Here is a 22820-nt window from a genome sequence, read left to right on the forward strand (position 1 = left end):
TTCTTGGGTGACAAAAATAGTTGATTCATGAATCATTGCATTGCTTCTGCTATATATGCAGTGGGGGTTGTGAGTTGAGAACTTTATAGCTCCTGCCTTTGCCCACTGCATAATCCAAATTTATGACTAGTGTTTGTTTTGACCCTTTGGAAACTAGTGCTGCATCATCTTCCTTAATAATTGTTGGTTTTTCTTTTTGGAATATGTATATGAAGACAAGTATCATCATGTCATTACCAATAGCATAATGAGAACAAAATAAATCTGCACTTACTGTTCCAGAAATGTGCATGGAACGACACTTTGAAGGCTATATAGGCCTTTCCGAAAGCTAGATCAAGGATGTGTGAACAATTCACTGGTTAGCTTAATTTTTATATGTAGAGAGAGAATTGCTAACAAAAAGAAATTGCTGGTATTCACTTGATCACTTCTGAGCTGCAGTATTAGAAATATTACACTATACTCAATAGTCTTATATTCCAACAGTTATCATGCAATTGCAATGTTTTATTGGCCGTTGCTGCTAATCTGATATGCAAATACTAGCTATTACCTACTCTTGGACTCTTAAAGGTTCAGAGTTCAGAGTAGGCTGTTCAGGAATTGTTTCTTAATGCAATATTTTTTTGTTTTTGTTTTGTTGAGTGATGTAATTATTAGTTTGCCTGCAATGTGTTTATTCATGTGCTATCTGGAGAGAGAGGTAAAACTTTTTAATCCTACAAAAATGTTGGTACAGCAATCTGTTGGCTTGCAATGGATGGATTGATGCTCTTTGTAGCAGTATCTGACAAAATTGATGAGCTTTATAGAGCGTCATCTTCATACTTTGTGTTTTTGTCATCATATTGACAAACCCACAAGAATACAGAAGCAACTTGCCATTAGGCCACCACCCTTTTTAACTCTTTCTCTGTTGTTTGTTCTCTCTTTCTCCTTATTCTCCCTTCTTTTTATCTGCGTTTTTCTCATCTTCCTTTCTTGTAAGAAAGAAATGTCAAACACTGGTACAGCTGCCACTGCTTCTTTAGTTGATGAATGCCGTGGAGTCCTTTTCGTGTACAGCGATGGGTCCATTGTTCGCTTGCCTAAACCAAGCTTCAGTGTCCCTGTACACGATGATGGTTCCGTTGTATGGAAAGACGTGGTGTTCGACCCTGTTCATGATCTTTCTCTCAGGCTGTACAAGCCGGCTTTACCTGTTTCCACCAAGCTACCAATCTTTTACTACATTCATGGGGGAGGTTTTTGCATTGGGTCACGCGCTTGGCCAAACTGTCAAAACTATTGCTTCAATCTGGCCTCAGAACTCCAAGCTGTGATCATCTCCCCGGACTACCGGTTGGCCCCAGAGAACAGGCTCCCGGCTGCAATTGAAGATGGTTACATGGCTGTGAAATGGCTCCAGGCTCAAGCAGTGGCAAATGAGCCCGACACTTGGTTGACTGAAGTCGCTGATTTTGGAAAAGTGTTCATATCTGGTGATTCTGCAGGTGGCAACATTGCTCATAACCTGGCGGTCCGTCTCAAGGCTGGCTCGCTGGAATTAGCTCCTGTTCGGGTGAAGGGTTATATTCTTCTTGCTCCCTTTTTTGGTGGAACAGTGAGGACCAAATCAGAAGCTGAGGGTCCTAGAGAAGCTTTCCTCAATTTGGAACTCATTGATAGGTTTGTGCAAACTTTACACGGGCTTCTCTTTTATTTATTCTTTTATTGAGGAAAAGAAAAGCATACTGAGATTCCTCCGCGATCAAGCTCAATTTACGTGAGTAATTGATAGTTAATTTAATAAAAGAGTTATTAAATCACATACACTACAATTAACCAATAGACACTATTTTTAAAGGCATATGAAAGTTCAAATCACGAGATGACCCTAATTCGCGTGTTAGTTCTTGATAAAGAAGCTTATTGTTTTTGTATATAATGGTTTTAGGTTTTGGAGACTCTCCATACCAATTGGAGAGACAACAGATCATCCACTAATAAACCCATTTGGGCCAGTCAGCCCTAGTCTTGAGGCAGTGGATCTTGATCCAATTCTAGTTGTTGTTGGGGGAAGCGATTTGCTCAAAGACAGAGCTGAGGATTATGCAAAGACACTTAAAAATTTTGGAAAGAAGGTTGAATATGTTGAATTTGAAGGAAAGCAGCATGGATTTTTCACCATTGATCCCAACTCTGAAGATGCCAACCGCTTAATGCAAATCATCAAACACTTTATTGCTGAAAATTCCTCCTAAGCTATAAGGCTTTATGATCCTGTTATGCAATGCGGGTCTTTCTGTATTTTCAAAATAAAAATGTAATCTTGTATCTTTCATTTTGGATTTTTTTTTTAAATTGTCGTTTTATGATTTTACAGAAGTAAAGTCTAAAATTTAAATTAGTAATTCCCCATGGTTAAATCTAATCGAGGAGGGTTGATTATTATTATTATTATTATTTTTGAGGTAAGGAGGACTGGTATTAAATGAAACGACAATTTTTTAATCAGCATTGAATAATTATTAATTTAAAATTATAAACTTATGTAAAATCAGCATTTAACTGAATACTCTCTCGTAGTTGATGTATACATACAATAAAATAGCTCCAAATAATATATACACTCACCACATCATATATTTGTTATGGATTACTTCATTCTTTTATTAAAGCATAGTTTCAATTTCTCTATCATCAATGGTTATTACAAAAGTGCTCCTGCAACATAAGAGAAACAATAAATTAAGAAGATCAATAAATATGGGTCGGAAGGCTTCCTTCAGGAGGTATTTTGTATCATCACTCTTGTATATAAGAATAATGATAGAGTTATAAACTCTCATATAAATTTATTTCCTACAAACTGATACGATATAATTAAATTAGTTGTATTAAATATCCTAAATAATTTTTTATTATTTTATATTTTCATACAACCAATAACTTATGCTATATTAGTTCGTACAAAATATGTCTCTATTTGATATAATAATTAACAAATTGTAACTTAAAAATTACACCATTAAAATATTTAGTAAATAACTACTGTTGTGGTTTGAATTTTGAAAGTTAAGTTGATTTTAATGTACACTTAACGTGTGTTTGGTGTGTGGTATTGCATATCATTAAGTGTGGGCCCAACATTAATTTAAACCAATAACATGTTTGGGAGTAATTGAGGTTCATTGGGATTGGCTATTTGGGGGGGGGGGGGCGCTAATGGGGGAGTTCCCGCATTACCTTGTTTTTTTTTTTTAACTTTTTACTTAATAATAATAAAAATGAATAAATATATAGTTTTTTAATTTATGATATAATAGAATATTAATTTTTATTTTTACATCATAATTTATTAATAATTTAATATGATTAATAATAAAATACTTAAAAGTATATATAATATAATATAATATAATATTACACTATTTTATTATTGTAATATAATTAATATACAAAAATTAATTATTTTTAATTAATTTAATATAACAAATAATAAATATTTAAATATGAATGAATTTCAATAATATTAATCTAAAATTAATAATAACATAAATAATAATATAAAATATTAGCACAATTCATTTTGCTATTAAATATGTTATAATAATTTTGTCGCTTTATCATTTTGTGATGTATATGAACAGATGTCCTAAGATGACTTTTGAACAAATCTTGTAGGTTTTAACTATTGTTTTGTTATATTATTTCAAGATTATTTGATTAAATTATTTGTTTCGATATTTAACAAGTTATATATTTAGAAAATATAGAAAATAAATGTTATGCTTCCGAAAATTAAAGGATATAACCTTCGATCTTTATGAAGAATTATGATATTTTTTAACATTTATACTAAAAAAAATTATTAAATTTCTAAAATTTAAGACCTCTATATTTAGTTTTTTTAAGTACTAATAAATATTATTTTATAAATATATAATGTAAATTAATCACAAAAAATTAATACAGTACAGTGCAACACCAAACATAGTATAAAAATTATACAGTACAGTGTAGTACCAAATATTGTACAACATTATTATAATACAATGTTAATACAATATAACATAATACAATACACCTGCATTAAAATAATACAATACAACATAATACAATACAATGTACCAAACACACCCTTATATGATAAAAAAAGCACTTATATATTTATTATTTTTATCATAATTATTATTTATAAGTCATATTTGCCGCACATAAAATTTTTTTATTACAGCACCTGATGCATACTTGAATTCGGTCAACATGATAACACCTTAGGGACGTTTCAGTAATTTCATCTCACCACATCCTCCTCGGCAGTCAGCAACTCCGCATAGAAAAGTGGCTCCACAATTCGACAATTCAAAATTTTTTAACACCCCGAATCCAAACGGTCACTAGCATCAAATCCACTCGAATCCCAACCGTTCATCTATCCAACTCTCCACCGTCCGATCTTCCCCCCAAGCATTTCAAATTCTTTCCCCCGTCACTTCTCCAATTCCCTACTGTCCCAAAAGCTTTCTTTCCTAATTTTTCCGTTCATACGAGACGACATGCCGTTTATTTCAGAGACGGCCAGTGCGATCAAGAGCAGGTTTGGTTTCCACAGCCGTTCCACCTCCTCCGATTCCGCGCCATCGTTTTTCACTTCACCAGATCTTTCTCTCAAGTCTGTGTCGAGAGACAATCATCCGGGCCAATCTCTCGCTGCCACGTCAGCAGTTCGCAGCATCGGCGACTGGGACGACAATGCAGCCGCCGCCGCCACTGCTTCATCTCACAGCTTCGAGTTCTCCGACGATCCTTCCTTCTGGAAGGACCATAACGTGCAGGTAATTTTTTATTTTAAAAAAACAAAAAAACTTTTTTTAGTTGAAAATTGAAATTTCTGTATGCTTCTATTAGAAATCTAATTTAAATGCGACAAGTGATTGTTAGTTAATGCGCTCGATTTAATTTCATCTAATTAATATGTTTAGGTAATTATAAGAATCCGTCCACTGAGTAGGTCAGAGATTTCGGTACAAGGCTACAACAAGTGTATTAGGCAGGAGAGCTGCCAGACGATCACATGGACAGGGCATCCTGAGTCGCGTTTCACGTTTGACATTGTCGCAGATGAGAATGTTAGCCAGGTATTGCTTTTAGCTTTCGGTTGTTTAGGTTAATGCTGCTTATGTTTTGTTATTGCTGGTGTGTGGTAGTGGATCTTATTGGACTAATTTGACAGGAGAGGTTGTTCAAAGCTGCTGGTGTGCCTATGGTGGATAATTGTATGGGAGGATACAACAGTTGCATGTTTGCTTATGGCCAAGTGAGCTTTTAATTTGGTTATATCAATTGGTGTACGAAAGAGTTAGTGAAATGTGTTTATGATTCAATTTACCATTTCTTTGTGCAGACGGGTAGTGGCAAAACTCACACGATGCTGGGAGATATTGAGGAAAGCACTCAAAGGCATAGTGTGAATTCTGGAATGACACCTAGAGTATTTGAATACTTATTCTCAACAATTCAGAAGGTATTCTATTGGTATTGGTGGAAGATACTTGTTAATATAGTGAGATAGAATGCATGATAAATGAAATAACAATACTCTTTTGGGTATAATTTGGTGCTAAAAAGCAATGCAATTTTGAATTTATTGCAGAAGAGCAGCTTTGACACTTGTATATAAATCTAAGATGTCTTTTAATTGAGGTGCTTGACATTTACAAATCACTGGTTACTGGGAAACTAAAATTTTTAAGTACTTTTTTGTAACCCTGAAGATTTGGATATATGAAACTAGAAATCTTTTTATTACTATTATTATTAATATTTTTTTTCTAATTTTGGAGATCACCATCTTCTGTATATAAGAGTTAAAATTTTATCATGTTTTCATTTACTTTTGAATTTTTCATTCCGAGGATCATTTAATAGCTTTGACTACTTTGTTGTGTGGCAGGAGAAAATTGTCCGCAAAGACGAGAAGATAAGATTTAATTGCAAATGCTCATTTTTGGAAATATACAATGAGCAAATTCTTGATCTTTTGGACCCGTCTTCCAGTAATCTACAGGTAAACATGTCTTACACTGCATGTTAGAGGTTCATCTCTTCAGTTTCTCTTTTCATTTATGATTGCCCCGGTACAAACCAAATAAAATTTCATTACCAATAATGAAAACATGTCGTTTTCATTTTCCTCACTAATTGCCTGACAGAGATTACACAGTAACTGAAGAAATCTAATGGTTACTCTTTTGCATCCTTATTTTATTAAGAACATTTCTTCATGAATAACATGTTCACATGTGATCAAGGCAAGATACTCTGTAAGTAAACCAGCTCATTTTGAAATAGGACTTAGATAGAAGTTCTTTTGCTCCATATTGTTTTAAATTCTTTTGTGCTAGATAAAGGCATGTCTATGCATAGCCAAATTTTTAGTTCTTTTCAGACCCTCATATTTTGTTTATAGTTTGGAGGATTTCTTAACTCTTAATTTATGTCAAACAAATGGTAAAACACTTTGGAGTTAAGGGGAAATTTCCAAATACTTGTCCTAGTTAACTTGGAGTCTTGGACTGATTCATCTGTACCTGGCAGATAAGAGAAGACAATAAGAAAGGGGTTTATGTTGAGAATTTGAAGGAGATAGAAGTTACAAGTGCTCGGGATGTGATTCAACAACTTATTCAAGTATATAGTCATCCTCTCTGGCTCTTCTCTTTGATATGTTTCACACCTGTAGTTGAATTATGTAACTGCTAGTATTTCTATAGTGCTGCAGGTTTTTGGTGGATGTTAGTGGCTGTGTTTTGAGTAAAACCTTTGTCACAGTTGTGTAGTTATTTTACATGTTGAAGTGCTTTTGTTATTTGAAATCAGTGCTGAAAGTACAGTCTGTTCTGTGTTTTGCAGCAGTCAGACATTTTCTTTTTTCTCATTTGAAATTAAGCATTTGAATTTGCAAAGAAGACAACAAAAGAAACCATTTTCAGATTTTTAGGAATTTATTAGTACAAATCAGACAACTTTTGATTTCCTTATTCAATTTTGTTACTATTTTGCAAAAAGAAGCCAATAATTGTTTTCAAAGTCAATCATTTTGATTGCACCGAAAATTTTTTTTCTGTGCTCTTTCTCTGTTAATTCATTCACATAGTATGTATAGCTGGTGCAATTATTACTTCTTATGTCAACACATCACTGGCTAGTTTGTATTAATAACTTAAATGGTCAAATTTAATTTTCTCTGTGTCTGAACTTCTAAATGTACATTGGTCTTAGAATTTTTTTGACATTTGTTTGTTTTCCCTTAGTAATTTTTGTAACAGAATGCTTATTAACACTTCGATATTTCAGGGTGCAGCAAACAGAAAGGTTGCTGCCACTAATATGAACCGTGCAAGCAGTCGTTCTCACAGTGTATTTACATGCATTATTGAAAGTAAGGTGAGTAAACATACAAGTTCTTTTCTTCTTTTTCTATTTTTGGGCTTTTTTGTTAAACTTTGTCTTTTTCCTAAATATTTAGTACTTGGAGTTAAAAAAACATGTTTAATTGAGTTTTTATTACCAGTGGGAATCTCAAGGTGTAACTCACCATCGGTTTGCTCGGCTTAATCTTGTCGATTTAGCTGGCTCTGAAAGGTACATGCATATAGAAATGAGTTTGCATCAATTTCAGACTATTATTTGCATTGATTTCAGTTACTTTTCACAAAATACTGTGTTTACACGTGTTTATGCTTTGATCACAGGCAGAAGAGCTCTGGTGCAGAAGGTGAACGTCTCAAGGAAGCTACCAATATTAACAAGTCACTTTCAACATTGGGGTGCGCTGTCTTTACCTTTCACCAACAATCTTCTTGTTAACGAAATGCTTGACCGTTGAATGGTTTTTGTCTTCTTTATTGATTCATGCAGACTTGTGATTATGAACCTTGTTAGTATCTCCAATGGAAAGTCGCTTCATGTTCCATACCGTGATTCAAAGCTTACATTTTTGCTTCAGGTATACAACTGCTGCTGATTGAAAATAAACCTTATGAAGCAAATTCTCTCTCTCTTGAAAATAAACCTTGAGAAGCAAATTCTCTCTCTCTCTCTCTTTGTTATCTTCTTTCTTTTCTTTTGACTGGATAGTATCTGCTGTGGTATGTAGTTATTTCTTGCAATAATCTCCTGCTCTGCTGAACTGCGAACTTTTTGAATGATCATTCCGCTCTCTCTGTCTCTCTCTCTGTCTCTGTCTCTATGTGTGTGTGTGTGTGTGTGTGTGTGTATGTATGTATATGGACACGCGCGCACACACATACACATTACATAAACCATGGTTCTTTTAAACTCAAGATTAAGTAAGTATTAAATATTGAAATTTGTTTACTTAGGATTTTTTGGCAATATCTTGTATAATGCCAAGATCTTCAGCAAAGAAAGGGATATCTAACCATCTTGTTATTGTACATGGTTCTTTTAAACTCAAGATTAAGTAAGTATTAAATATTGAAATTTGTTTACTTAGGATTTTTTGGCAATATCTTGTATCATGCAAAGATCTTCAGCAAAGAAAGGGATATCTAACCATCTTGTTATTGTTTTACTTTCAGGATTCTCTGGGAGGGAATTCAAAAACAATCATAATTGCAAATATCAGTCCATCTAGTTGGTCAGTCAAAGCATCATTCTTTATTAATAGCATGTCTTACTTACATATAAACTTCTTTAGAATTCTTACCTTGTCTTTTAGGAACCTTTTTTCACTAATTTGCTTATTGATGAACTTCAATAGTTAACTGAGTTTCAAATTTCTTGTACTTTCCAACTCCTATGGATATTTTCACTACCTTTTACTTTTGAAAGTATACATTGGAAGTTTTTTTAAACTCCAAGTTCATGACAGTGTTAGCTCATTGTTTGTCATTTCTTTTCTATTTGTTTCAACAACCTCATTTTTTTTAAACATTAAATTCATTTCATATATGGGAAATGTTTTGGTGCCTTGCAGTTGTTCGTTGGAGACACTTAGCACTTTGAAGTTTGCACAACGTGCTAAATTCATAAAAAACAATGTATGTGATCTTTGCATGCCCTTTTTTAATGTTTCTTTGGTGACATCAGATAGGGTATCACATTCAAGACTTCAGGTGCAGGGGCACATCTCTGCTTCTTTGCACAGCTTATCAGTTTTACATTTTATCCATTTTTTCTGTTTCTAAGTCATTAGCAAACACTTGAGTACTTATGTTTTTAAGTTTCAATCACCATTTCTTATAGAAAGTTGGTTCTAATTTTTCTACAGGCAATTGTAAATGAAGATGCTTCTGGGGATGTTATTGCCATGCGGATGGAGATTCAACAGCTTAAGGTATTGTGCTGAATTTGTTTCTTTATGTTATTTTACAACATAATGTTCTGTACTTTCACTGACTCTACGAATAGACTTTTTCCCTTGAGATCTTTTCTAGAAGACATACCAATGTATGAGAAACTTTGCGACTTTCTAGTGACTATTAATTTCTCTTTCTCAAGAATTTTTTTTCTTGATGATTTAAGATTAAATCAAAAGCTAAAGTTGAATTTCTTTGGATCATTGAAGTTCTTTGGACTAAATTTATTATCTCAAAAATGAGTTTCTGTGTAATGAATTACTGTTTACTCTGGAAAAATAAAAATGGATAATTTGTGCGTCATCCCCTAAAGGAATAACTTGGCAATTTGTTAGATTTATTTTTTGCTTCAGTAAGTATACTTGGTCTTGTAAGTTAAGTGCCTGTAGAATTTATGGTGATTTTCATTTGCCTATTACACACTTCAAACGTTCCCTTCTTTTTCTTCAGAAAGAAGTATCTCGTTTACGGGGTATAGCCCATGGAGGGGCTGAAAGTCTGGTCAATGACAGTCCTACAGTAAGCTTTCCAGGATCCCCCGGATCCATTAAGTGGGAAGGGCTTCATGAGTCATTTAGTCCACTTATATCGGATAAACGGATGTCTCAGGTGAACATAATTTTAGTTCTTTGATTTATAAGAAGACATCTGGTTTACACTTATTGTTTACCAATTTATTTGTTTCACTGCTCTTATCAGAAGAAAGATTATGAACTTGCGCTTGTTGGAGCTTTCAGGAGGGAAAAGGAGAAAGACATCTCTTTACAAGCCTTGGCTGCTGAAAATCAGGCAGCTCTGCGACTGGTATGTCAATGAGAAATTTTGACATGTTATTTAATGGATTTTAGGGCCGAAAATTTTGGGACATTTATTAATAAATGCTACACATTTCTTCTTAAATAGAAGTGAACAGAAAGAATTTCAAAAGATTAGTTTCTATGTTCTCTTCAACTGGATGTTAAACCTCTAATCATATTTTGGCATATAAGTTGTTTGTGTGGTATTTGGGGAATTGTATACTTGTAAGGACCCATCTATTATAGTTTATATGGATACTGTGATACATAACTTCTCTAAACATTAAATGCTTCATTTGAATTAGGCCAAACAAAGAGAGGACGAGATACAAGGCCTAAAGATGAGATTACGTTTCCGGGAAGCAGGAATCAAGAGGCTAGAGGCTGTTGCTTCTGGAAAGATTTCTGCTGAGACCCATTTATTGAAAGAGAAGGAGGAGTGTTTGAAGGAAATTGAGGTTCTCAGGACGCAGGTAGATCGCAACCAAGAAGTAACAAGATTTGCCATGGAGAACCTGCAGCTTAAAGAGGAAATAAGGAGGCATGTACTTTCAACACAGTTTTATTATAGTGGTTTCACTATGATATTAATTATTCTTCATTTGCTTATGTAGCATGTATATTTCTCAAGCATTAATGATTGTTTGGCCTTTCCTTTGGACATTATAATTTTCTGATACACTGTTAATCGTATTTTTTTTTAACCCACAGATTGAAGTCATTTTATGAAGGCGGCGAACGAGAGATGATGAGTCAACAAATCATGGTGTTACAGAATAAGGTGTCAAAATTGGTTTTCGAAACCTTTGAACCTAACTAGTTGTATTATATTTTTTACTTAATTTACCTGCATCTGTTCAAATATGCAGTTGCTAGAAGCACTAGATTGGAAACTTATGCATGAATCAGACTCTTCAGCAGTTCAGGTTCTTTGCTGGCTTTGTTTTCTTATTTGTCAATTTGAATTAATTAGTGGGAATCATAACTTTGAATTTTGATTGTTACATATTAGAAGGCAAATTCAGTTGCAGTGACTGAAGCTTGCAGTGATGGTGATTTACTGATCTCTAGCAAGGTAAGATCATATATCTTTTTTAATGATTTCTTTTTTTTTTAATATGTATACATTTTTATATTTGTCCAGTATGGCTAATTTCTATTATTCACTTTATATGGAACTGATTGAAAATAATATGATGTTGCACCTAATGCACTTCATTTGCTGTGGCATTTATTGAGTTATGAGTTAATCTGAGTTACAGACACTCAGAAGGTTTCCACATCACTTTCATCCTCATAAATTCGTAATTATAAACTAATTTATGTTTGATGCAATTTTAAATGCATGATTTCCTTTTTTTTTTTTCCTGACACCCTTGTTTCCTAGCATTAGTTTGACATCTAAATAAGAGATTCGTCTATGACTTATAAACGTCCTATGTCAATATTGTGCAAGTCATTTAAATTTTCATGGCGTGGTTAGCTTTTTCAGTTATGCTTTTATAAAAGTAGTAATCAATGAAATGATGACTCAAAGCAATCGTTATGCCCTTTTTGATTGGTTTGATGCTTAAATTGCAACAATTCTAAGTCAGGCATAATAGTTTGCCTTTGCACTAAATAGGTTTTGATTTCACAAAAGCGATCCTCTTGTTCTGTTTATGACAGGAACCAGGTTCACCTTGGCGCACGTCAGTTAATGAGGAAAATGAGTTCCTTCGCATGCAGGTAAATAATGCACTTGGATGAATTTTGAATGTTTGAACTTGCAACTTGGTAGACGTCTCTTATATGACATTAATCCATTGGACTTGTTTCGTTACAGGCTATTCATAACCAAGCAGAAATGGAAACTCTCCGAAAACAGTTGGAATTCTCACTTGACGAGAAAGAGAAGCTGGAAAGGTGATTGTAAATCTTTAATTTTCTTGCATAATTTAAACTAATTCAACTGCTTTTAATTCCTGGTTTGGTGTGTCCAGCAGCACTGTCTTTTAATACAATTATTATGATTCTTATTATTGCTGTTGATAATTGTCATTATTATTATTGTTATTACGAGTCTATCATCATCATGATCATTTCTAGTGGAACATTTATCAGGGTCAGATATTATCTGCTGGACTTTAGTGTCTTAATTTACTAATTTGGCAGGCATGTGAGCGATCTGGTTAAGAAACTTGAGGAGCAGACATGTCCCATCTCTGCAAAAGAAGAAACGCAGGGATTTCAGTTGTCAACAAATGTGCCTACGATTAACTTTGATGACCAAGTTGAGCTGAAAACCATGGTTGACGCTATTGCTGTGGCCAGTCAGAGGGAAGCAGAGGCTCATCAGACAGCAATTGGGTTGTCCAAAATGCATGATGAGCTAAGGTTAGAGCTTGAGGTCTTGAATAAGGAAAAGAGTGAATTCAATAAATTGAATGATGAGCTGCAGTTGAAGCATAAGGTCTTAATCGAGGAAAAGAGTAATCTTATAGAATTATATGAAAGAAAAGAGATGGAGATGAAAAGAGAAGCTGAGAATCTAGAGCTTCAACTTGCAGAAATGAATGAAGAAAATGAAAAATTATTGGGACTGTATGAAAAAGCCATGCAAGAGAGGGATGAATTCAAAAGAATGATTTCTTTATGCGGACAAAACAGAGCTGAAGCAAGCGGAGAGATTTATTGCCCAGAAAAGCTCGTTGAAATTGATGGAGGTAAGCAGCACATCACGTCTGTTGAACCTGGTCTCCCAGCATTGAATGGGCAGGATAGAAGAGAAAATTCTAGATTTGAAAATCTTAAGTCTGGAGAGAACATTTCCAGAATGGATGTGCATAATGGATTTAGCCTGTATCCTGGAAATTCTCAAGCTAATAAAGAAACTCACATCAGTTCTCAAGTTGAAGGTCTCCATTCGTCAGAAAAAACTCCTGGTTCTGCAGAAGCTGCCTTTGCTGACATGGAAACAGAGCAGTTGAATCTTGCTAACATAAAGGTCCCTGAAGATCTAAATTTGGTCAGACTGAAGCTGGAAAAAGCCCAAGAGAAGCTTTCAGATTCTGCTAATACTATTACTCTATTCGGTTCGGTTGAGAAAGCATTCGCTGAGGTTGATAAACTCTCTGGAGATATTGTAGCTATGGAAGATAGTATCCAGGCCAAGCAACAACAGTGCGGTTCCCTCAAACACCTTTGTTCTGAAATGCAAGAGAGAAAAGCTCTTGTAGATAATAAATTGATGGCACTCAAGTATTCTTTGTCAAGCTTTTCTTCATCAGCAGCATACTTTGAACAGAGAGCAGCTCGATCAAGAGCTAGGGTAACTACTTCATCGACATACCTGAATCAGAAAAAAGAGCAATTGGTGCATCTGGAATGCTGCAAGAGAGAAATTGAAGATGCTCTAGGAAAGGTTCAACGATCTGAAGCTGAATTGAGGAACAACCTTTCACTTTTGAAGTCAAAACTTGAGGAAGAGAACAGAAGGCAAGAGAATGAAAAGGTTCTTTTTGCTATAGATAACATTGAAAAAGTAGACCATCCACAGAGAAATTGGAATTTGGGTGGTAAAGCTACTGAGTTGCTGAAGTCCGAGGAAGAGAAAACCAAGCTGCAAACTGAATTGAAGTTGTGTCGGGAAAGGCTTGGAGTTGTAAAAAGGGAATTTGAGGATTTGACTAAGAAATCCTGGAAGATAGATAGTGACTTGCAAACTGTTCAAATGGAGATACAGAAAAGTTCAAGATCTGTCGAAGAGATGGAACTTGCACACCAGGCTGTACTCCAAGAACAGGAAGCTCTCTTGGAGATTAGAGAGAAGGGAAAAACAGAAATCGAAAGCATGATTCTTGAATATATGCAACACGTGTTTGAGGCAGATTTGAAGGAGGCGGAGATGAGGATTGTAGAAGAAGAATTGCAACTTGAATTGAGAAGAATGGATGAGTTGCGAGTATTGAGGGCTGCAGCTGCCGAGAAGAAAGCCCAACTGTTGGAGCACACAAAGAGTAAATCATGCTTGTTCTCGGAAAAGATGGAAGAGGAGCTGAAAACCGTTTGGTCATATCTCATCGAAGCAAAGTCATTACTCGTCTAGGAATATTCAGATGACCGGTAAGTCTTCTTGCTTATCTGTGATGACATTTAGAATACATTCGCAGAGAAAAGGGCTCTGATTCTTCCTCTTTTTTTTTTTTTTTTTTTTTTGTAATTAAATTGCTACTTGTCTCAGCAATATTATTGTGATTTTGTTGTGTAAGCCAATGCAAGTATTCCTTGTTTCATAAGTGGTAGTTGTTTCCTTTTTTGATGTTCTAAATTAGATGTGATTAAAGCTAATAGATGTAGTCTTTTGAAGCTACTACGTGTTGCAATGCCAGAATTGTTGGAAAAAGAATGAAATTTTGTAATGATGTGAAAACAGAATGGCATGAGCTAATTTTTTTAGCTTATGGATAACTTTAACGAAAGGAGCTCAGACTTAAGTAGTAGTAATAGATTCATATACACACTTTGTAAGGAGTTTATAATAAGCTTATATAAAGTCAATAGTTATAGCTTAAAAGTTATAATTGTAAAGTTTGATAAACATTTGCACTTGTAACTAATGATAAATGTGCATTTAGGATTCTAATACTTTACCTCAATGATAAGGGAAAGAGATAATTGCATAATTCTCTTTATTATTATTCCAAAAGAAAAGAACAGTAAAATAAAATAAAGAAAGTGAAATATGTTATACAAATTGGACTCTTGCACCATATTATAGTCCTATTTGGTATTGAGATTTTGTAGCTTTAAACAATAATGGTTGTGGGAAAAAAGTTATAATTATGAAATAAAAGTTAATAATATGCAATAAACATAACTTTAAAATAATTATTTTGAAAAAAAATAAAGATATTATAAATTTTTCATTATAAAAGTTGTTAATTAAATTAACTTACTTTTTAAGTTATAGTAATTAATACTTACCAAACACTTTAGTGTTGTAATTTTTAAATTATAACTGTCGAGTCTCAATATCAAACGAGACAAATATTAAAACATGGTAATTAATTACTGCAACGTTAGGTGGAAACTATGTTTCGAATAATAATAGCCGGAGGTCCATGTCCAAATAAAACATCTTGCCTATTAGTACAAACGACTTCACAATCATAATTACTCTCTTTGATGTTCACTCCTACAATATGGAATGCCTTGTGCCTTGCATTTGTCCATGCATTCTTTTGTTTGAGTACATGCCATTCCCACGGTTGATGCAATAATCAACAGGGTTACAATGGTAATTTTAGCCCATAATAATATTCCTTCTATTTTTCTTTGGAAAATATAGAAATTAATTTGGTTGCTCCTAATGAGTTAAGAGAGGTGAGTATACACACACACACACATATATCAAGAAAAGAGTTAAAAGTGAGAAATTTTATGTTTTCTAATAGTGATGTGGAAAACAAAAGACGTTGGTGATTGTGTGTGTGTGTTTTTTTTTTATTTTTTTATTTTTTCATGAGATTAGAAACAAATTTGTTGTTGAAATTTGAGAACCTTTGATTTTGAAATAATATTATTATACACACTAATGATCTTGATTTGTCTTTTCAAGCAACAGGTAAAGTGAAGCTAAATTATAGTTTAGATTTGGCGATGGATTGGGATGGTCCGGGATTATACCATTCTTAATCCGGTCTTAAATAAATATTACAAGACAAATAGCCTCACCCATTAGACATTGATTGCTTTCAATTCGAAATAAAGATTACATGCATTTACTTATAAACCTATGGTGAATTTCAAGATGGAAAGCACATATAATACAATATTATTGATTATTGGAGCGATTCTGCATTGATAGATGATTGACTACCGCAATTAATCGTTGATAAGTTGCCTTGCGTAGCAGTGGTGGCCTGGTGGGAATCTTCTCGCATTTGCATTACACAAACTACAAAAATTGGTTTCCAAGCAGGTGATTGTTCTGTAATATGATGAGGATTAATTTTTGTTCATTTCTAGTTGCAGACGAATTTGGCCCATCAAATCCGGAGTTGGGATGAAAATTTTCCAAGCCTGGGCCAAGCCTATATATATATGGCCAAGTTTTTTTTTTTTTTTTTTTTTTTTTAAATCAAGCCTAATCGTAAGTGATAGAGATAAATTTATATTTTTAAAAAATAACAAGTATGTTCCTGGACAACTTATTTATGTTTATTTTAGTATTATAGAGGGAAACAGTACTTTAAAATAAAAATTTACCAAAATCATATATTATGCTTTTGAAATTCACATTGTTTATAATATTACAGTTTACCAAACATCTACGTATATTTTTGTCCATTTGATTATTTTGTCAACATAGTAGAGTGTGAATAAATGCACCGGCATTAGTCAAAGAACTTTTTTTTTAAAAAATAAATAATGTGCTTCCGTAGACAGATATATATAAAATGTCTTATTTGGTATTCTAAAATTGAGTAGCTATAACTTAAAAACTACTGTCATTTTAAAAATTAAGTTGATATTATCTTACACTTATATAGTTAAAGACCTAAATGACACTTGGTTTCCAAATGTTTCTCACTTTTACTACTAGGTCCCTAATTTTTCTTAATTACTCATTGATTTGCTACCGAAAGAAACATGCCATTTTTTAAGGAATAAACATTTTCTATCTTTTGACAAATACATCATGTCATATAACAAGGGTTTCAAAATAAGGCAAAACTATGGTACCGCAGTGGTACCATATTACAGTTGGATTCAGCCATTGGATTCAACCCACAGTTATCACCATTATTGGATCCAATGACTGGATTCAGTTGTGGTATGGCCGTGGTACCGTACCACCGTGATACCATAGCTAGACGCCTCAAAATAATACCTTTGTATTTATATTTTAGAAGTTACAAATAAGTTTGTTAGATTTGTTATGTACTCTTTCTAAATTTTTTTTTCTCTTTCTTCAAATATTTTTCGAATGTAAGAAAATATTTCACTTCCAAAATATCATATACATTTACAATAAGATCATGCATGCCAAACTTACAGTAAATATATGCGCATGCATATTTCGTGTCAAATTAATGTCGTGACCTATTAACTGATTAATTATTAATCATGTAATAAGTAAAACACACTTCCTAGTATCCCGCAAAACAAAGTTGAATTCAGCTTCAAGTCGGCTCATTCAAGTAGGCTCAAACAAGTGATTAGTACCAAATATAAGTTCATTTAAATCGATACTGTACCAAATATGCATGTAGTATTAACTTAAATACTATTTAACTTCATTTAAATTTAATTTAACACAATTTAAATCGATATTGTACCAAATATAAGTCACTACTGTTTATAATCTAAGCTAATCTAATTTAATTTAATTTAGTCCAATCATAATATTTAGTCCAATTTAATCTTACGTGCTAAACGTCCCCTAACTCTTTACCATATGCCCTAAACCCTCATTTTTCTAAAAAGGGGTTGACATAATTGAACGTAAAATAAATTAAAAGATATTTATATTTTTTTATTTCAAAAAATACTTCCACTTATCAAAAAAAAAAAAATTAAAAGCTAACTCACATGAATCACCATGTTCTTTCTTTCTTTCTTCATTTTCTAACTCACATGGATCACCATGAATGGTAAGAAATACCACTTAGTCGAGCCGCCAGTAATTGATCCGCAAACCCAACATAGCGAACATCATGGGAATGGAAATCCTAGTATTGATATTGTTCCTGGGAGATAGCTCAACTCCTGAGGCTATATCAGGCACAAATACAACAATGTTTAAGCTCATTGAAACTTCTTGGTTTCTAGTACAGAGTTTACGTGATGTTTTTCTTTTGCATGTCAGACACCTAAAAGTCGTCATATCTGAATAATGTAGGTGCAGATCCTCCAGATGCTGAAAAAATATTACTTGCGTTAGCTCATTCTATTAGGTTATCTAGAATATAATCTAGCTTTTCACAGCATAATTCATTTCAATCACCATGAAGTTAGTAATTGATATTGAAGTGGAGGCTTTGATAAAAAAATGATTCCGATGTTAGCAGCCCCGTAGCATCCAGCCTATCCAACCAAGGAGGTTGTGCTGGTCTGTCCAATGACAGCTTCACTAACTCTTCCCGAGTCACAAATCCTTCGAGACTCCATCAAATTCAGATCCAATTTCAATTGATTTAACTCTTCTGCTTAAAAAATATTGAATCCGAAGGAAGGGATTCAACGAGACTCTCATTTTGAAGCACTAGCGTGAGTAGCAATGAACCTGCAACTCGTAGCACACCAGCAGCCATCCCACAGATATTTTCTTTCTGTCATCGGAAATTCTTTAGTTCTCAGGCACTTGGTGAGCATTAGAATGAGCATAAGATGGAAATAGGGATATTTTTTCTGACAGGTGTACCAGTGTAGCATCTCTCTCTCCTCAAGGCTGTTTTTTTAGGTCTTTAGGGATCAAAGCACACTGATCAGTAATACACCAAGGCCTTGCACCACAAATGAGACCGCCAGAGACTAAGAATATCAAAAGATTTGAATACAAATACGCTAGTCTACTAGTATTTGTGGAGGATGATGAGGCAGAGACGTCTATGACCAGTAGTTTCCATCAGGCAGCGAGGTAGCTAATACTCATCCATGTTCTGTAGCGACTGGAAGTTGCGGTTTGGAGATTAGTCCGACGGTGAATTTGTATAAGTCAGCACCAGATCTTACATTCAAAACTTTAAGAGCTTGCCTTACTCCTCTATGGCTAGCTATTATTGTCACATTATACCGTCAAATGTGCATATTTCAACTTTGAATTTTTTAAAAATAAATATGTTTTCTCGCGTTACGACCCATGTAACTTCAATGTGTTCTCATTTAGATTGCATAGACCATAATCTCTTCGTATTTTAATTTATTTTTTCTTTCTCAACTTATTTTAGTGTACTTATTGTAGTGAATTAGTGGCAATGCTATTTGAACTCATAAACCAAGGTATATTTTGCGAGTGTTATGCTCCTAGTTACTTTGAAGGTAGAATATCTTTAGTATTTTGGCAATAAGTCAGCTAACCTCGTACACGGAATAAGTTTACAGCATTAAATTATCTTTTAAAACATTTTACAACATTGTGAACTCATCCAGCATTCTAATAAATATACGAAAAATTTTCGATGCTCACTTTACTTTTACTTCACTATCAAATATTTTAACAATCACTTTGTCACTTGTACTTGAAACTAATGATTGAAATCTACAATAATTATGTATTATTAAAGTCATAGAAACTCAATCTCAAACATACTATATACTGACCATCGATCAATAAAACACTGGTCAAACAAGCTCCCAAGCCATAGCACTACATCACTTGTTTGCTTCCAAATTATGTACACACAGTGATATCTTGCAACTCACGCAGAATACATGTATTATAACAGTCATCGCTACTAAATCTCAAACATACTTTATACCGGCCAGCGATCAATAAAATACTAGTCAAACATGCTTCCAAACCATAGCTCTACGTCACTTGTTTGCTTCCAAACTATGTATACACAATGATATCTAGCAACTCATATTATCATAGCATTTGCTCTAAGCAGCTGGAAAGCAGAATACATGTAGAAATACCAAGCAGCAAATATACATACATGGCATTGTATTCATGGCATACTTCATTTTGGAGTCTTCTCCATTTCACTACGGTGATGAGCAACTCGAGCACGAGAGTAAGTTGAAAGTGCTGATCCAGTCATGCCCAAGAAGTGCTTAGCCAGACCCACACTTTTCTTTGTAGCCAACCAAATAACACAGAAGAACCCTATCCAGCCTGATAATCACAAATATCCAAAACAAAAGTTGAAAAAACCATAAAGTTACATTAGTTGAAGTGCCCAAGATATTTTAACAAGAATACAGTCAAGCTTTAAATAATATACAAAGAATTTTTGGAGGGTCTAATTGGATGAAAAAGAACAAGCAAGCCAATGATAGATCCATGGAAACTTTAACCAATTAATTATAGGCAGGTTGGCAGATTTATATGAACACACATAGGCATTAACCAATCAGCAAACAACAGATTCGCAGGCAATTAAGAGCGAGAGGAAAGAAAAGATGGAATGGTAGAGAGCCCTAGCAGTTTTTATCATACTGACATACTATCTCGGTATATATGTGGCACAATTGGTGGGAAATCAAATTAGCAGTTGAGAGTTATGTTTGTTTATGCATAAACAAAAAGTGTTAGGAACCAAAGAACCATTGGGAAACAAACAGATGATGATAAATGGATAATTAACATGTAGAGTTACAAGTTATAATTAACAAATTATGGATGAGAATTCATCTTTCCCCCCCCTCCCTTTCATCAAAAGGAAATGTTAGAGACCCTAAGCAGATAAAGGGCCACCATCATCTTTAGTTAGAAATTCAGCCAGTTCAATTTTATAAAATTCCCAGGAATTCAACATCAATAATGGTAATATTTGAATAACTTTTAAGATATGACTTGATAAGAAAAACTTGTCCAAAATAAAGAAGAAAAGGGTAGGAGCAAATAACTGTACCTGATGCGATCAAAACAGCCACAATTGCAGAAACTGTTGCAGCAGAAATAACAAAAGCAGCAACGGATAAAGCCCCAATATAAATAGCAGTTAAACAAGCAAAGAAAAGTGCCAAAAAGCCTCCTGCTGCAGCCAAAGACACGAGAAGGGAAATGATAATTGCGTTGATAGTTGCAGCCAGAAAGAAAAGCATAAATACAAGCAACCCTGTCAAGGTAAGAAGAGTAATTGTCCCAACCTGCACGAATTTAGAAAGCATCAAACGAAATTGAAAAACAAATCTCAAAAATAAGGGACAAGTAATAGATAGGAAAGTATAAATTTCAATACACTACGAGAGAAAACACGCTAAATTTGAATGAGCATTTTTCTAGTCTTTTAGGAATTACAGAAAAGTATATATTACAAATAAATGATTCAATGAACGACTTTTTCTATGGTGTGCAACTGTACACGTGACACAATTATGTAATTCCTTGTGTATATTGAAGATGTGTAGTAACAAAACATTGCTATGCGACAATGTCAGTCATCGTAAAGTCAATAACGTTGCCTGCTAGATCACTACGTATAAACTTTCACTAATTGCAAGAACCTTCTGAATTTTGACAAACATAAAATTCTTTCATTATACACACTACCTGCCTAACAGTCATCTATCAAACACATCCACCCAACAAATAAAATTTGGTAAATTTCTATCCTGACCACCCCTGCTTATACAGCACAGTTATCTCTTCATACAATTGATTTAACACAAAATGTAAATAAACACTCCAAGAATCTCTTCACATCACCCATCCAACTTTGATTCTCTGACTGTTGCCTAACAGGGAATAGAAAGGACTCAGCTCTAATACCAGTGATGAAGAGAGTAATTCAAGCACTCAATTCTTTAGATTAAAGCCTTATTTTCAGTGGCATGGATTTTGGAATTTTTTTTTTATATATTTAAGGCACAAGCATCTGTTTATTTCAGAACAAATTACAACGACAGTTAAAATACAGTAAAAAAACCTCTTTATAGTGAGACTCCATATAAGAATAATCTCATGTAGTCATAAAAAACTCTGATCCCAGTTTGGGTCACCTATAAATAACAATAAACTTCACTTGTAATAATTTATAACTTTTCAAATTCCCCTCTTAAAAAACTTGTATCCACATAGTAATAACTATCAAAATGTTACAAAATATATATGTCTTGTTACATTAAAAGTTAAGGATGGAGTAAAATATTTTTTTACAGTTGTTTGGGATAATCAATTACTCTTTAGAATTATTACCAAATTATTGTATTGTATTTCTAGAATTTAATAGACAGAACTTTAATGCAAAACTTGCATATTAGAAAGCTACAATATTATATATACTAATTTTTTGAAATTATGCCTTTTTTTTATTATTAAATTTTGTATTAATTATTAATGTAGTACCTGCTTTACCAGGATAATTTTAAATTTCAAAGTACTTATAACTTTCTACTACTAGTGGTAGTAATAAAATTAGGGAGGATTTAGTGTACATGACGTGAGCTTAATGTAAATTACTTATCCAAAAAGTAACAAATTTGAATTTTATTAGAGTACTCACGGAGATGACGAAGAGAGCACGGATAGGACTCCCTCTACGGGTCCAGAGAAGAACTTTCCGGCCGGTGTTTCTAGAAGCTTGGCGAAGGTGCGATCCATTCTCCGATAGAGAGATCTTGATCCGGCGCAGCAGAGAAAACGACGCAACGCGGCTGTTGGAATCGGGGAAGAGAATCATGGTAAACATACGGTGGATAACACCGTAGAGTGTCTCGTCATCACAGGGGATCCCTTTATATTTTTTGGTAGCGTCATCGTCGTCCACGGGGACGCCGACGCCGACGCCGACGCCGTTGAGTCCGTCCGATTCGTACGATGATCCCTGCTCCATTCTCTTTCAGTCTCAGTGTCCAGTGGCTGGATCAATACGACCTATCGTTATTACTTCTCTAGAGTTTGAAACTGTACTAAGCTGCGATTTGGCAACTGAGGAAACTGGATTTGATACACGTGGAGGGAGGCGTTTTCTGACCCCACGCTTTAATAATTGCGGGTCCC

General features: G+C 33.9%; 3 protein-coding genes across 5 annotated transcripts in view; 2 read left to right on the forward strand and 1 right to left on the reverse strand.

Annotated features, from left to right (window-relative positions):
- Window positions 1-787: 787 nt before the first annotated feature.
- Window positions 788-2326, forward strand: LOC102620022 (probable carboxylesterase 15). The gene is made up of 2 exons (XM_006487755.4): window positions 788-1671; window positions 1940-2326. Exons 1-2 carry the CDS (start codon window positions 803-805, stop codon window positions 2244-2246), a joined length of 1176 nt encoding a protein of 391 aa, XP_006487818.2. The 5' UTR covers window positions 788-802; the 3' UTR covers window positions 2247-2326.
- Window positions 2327-4382: 2056 nt separating this feature from the next.
- LOC102616827 (kinesin-like protein KIN-12E) overlaps window positions 4383-22820 on the forward strand; it is a 28019-nt gene continuing 9581 nt past the window's right edge. Inside the window, exons 1-22 of one of the 3 annotated variants that reach the window (XM_052431805.1) lie at window positions 4383-4823; window positions 4971-5126; window positions 5222-5305; window positions 5393-5512; window positions 5942-6055; window positions 6586-6678; window positions 7345-7434; window positions 7562-7632; window positions 7743-7817; window positions 7909-7996; window positions 8592-8650; window positions 8990-9053; window positions 9284-9349; window positions 9822-9980; window positions 10071-10175; window positions 10474-10709; window positions 10880-10949; window positions 11038-11094; window positions 11184-11243; window positions 11837-11896; window positions 11994-12073; window positions 12323-14602. In XM_052431805.1, the coding sequence (XP_052287765.1) occupies window positions 4545-4823; window positions 4971-5126; window positions 5222-5305; window positions 5393-5512; window positions 5942-6055; window positions 6586-6678; window positions 7345-7434; window positions 7562-7632; window positions 7743-7817; window positions 7909-7996; window positions 8592-8650; window positions 8990-9053; window positions 9284-9349; window positions 9822-9980; window positions 10071-10175; window positions 10474-10709; window positions 10880-10949; window positions 11038-11094; window positions 11184-11243; window positions 11837-11896; window positions 11994-12073; window positions 12323-14255 (4119 nt within the window). In that variant the 5' untranslated portion in view covers window positions 4383-4544 and the 3' untranslated portion in view covers window positions 14256-14602. Of the gene's footprint in view, window positions 4824-4970; window positions 5127-5221; window positions 5306-5392; window positions 5513-5941; window positions 6056-6585; window positions 6679-7344; window positions 7435-7561; window positions 7633-7742; window positions 7818-7908; window positions 7997-8591; window positions 8651-8989; window positions 9054-9283; window positions 9350-9821; window positions 9981-10070; window positions 10176-10473; window positions 10710-10879; window positions 10950-11037; window positions 11095-11180; window positions 11244-11836; window positions 11897-11993; window positions 12074-12322; window positions 14603-22820 lie in introns of those variants that run through there. The other 2 variants (XM_006487824.3, XR_008050881.1) reach the window with 2 other exon arrangements.
- LOC102620494 (uncharacterized) lies at window positions 19406-22728 on the reverse strand. Its single transcript, XM_006487756.4, has 3 exons — window positions 22324-22728; window positions 20731-20968; window positions 19406-19991 (listed from the first exon to the last, which is right to left on the reverse strand). Exons 1-3 carry the CDS (start codon window positions 22651-22653, stop codon window positions 19837-19839), a joined length of 723 nt encoding a protein of 240 aa, XP_006487819.2. The 5' UTR covers window positions 22654-22728; the 3' UTR covers window positions 19406-19836.

This window comes from Citrus sinensis, chromosome 8 (genome assembly GCF_022201045.2).
Source record: "Citrus sinensis cultivar Valencia sweet orange chromosome 8, DVS_A1.0, whole genome shotgun sequence".
Classification (NCBI taxonomy): Eukaryota; Viridiplantae; Streptophyta; class Magnoliopsida; order Sapindales; family Rutaceae; genus Citrus; species Citrus sinensis.

Coding starts and splice junctions, on each gene's coding strand:
- LOC102620022 (XM_006487755.4), top strand. CDS start 803: ATGAGCTTTATAGAGCGTCATCTTCATACTTTGTGTTTTTGTCATCAT. Junction 1,672..1,939: donor AATTTGGAACTCATTGATAG/GTTTGTGCAAAC, acceptor TAATGGTTTTAG/GTTTTGGAGACTCTCCATAC.
- LOC102620494 (XM_006487756.4), bottom strand. CDS start 22,653: ATGGAGCAGGGATCATCGTACGAATCGGACGGACTCAACGGCGTCGGC. Junction 20,969..22,323: donor GTGCTCTCTTCGTCATCTCC/GTGAGTACTCTA, acceptor AAATTCGTGCAG/GTTGGGACAATTACTCTTCT. Junction 19,992..20,730: donor GGCTGTTTTGATCGCATCAG/GTACAGTTATTT, acceptor TGTGATTATCAG/GCTGGATAGGGTTCTTCTGT.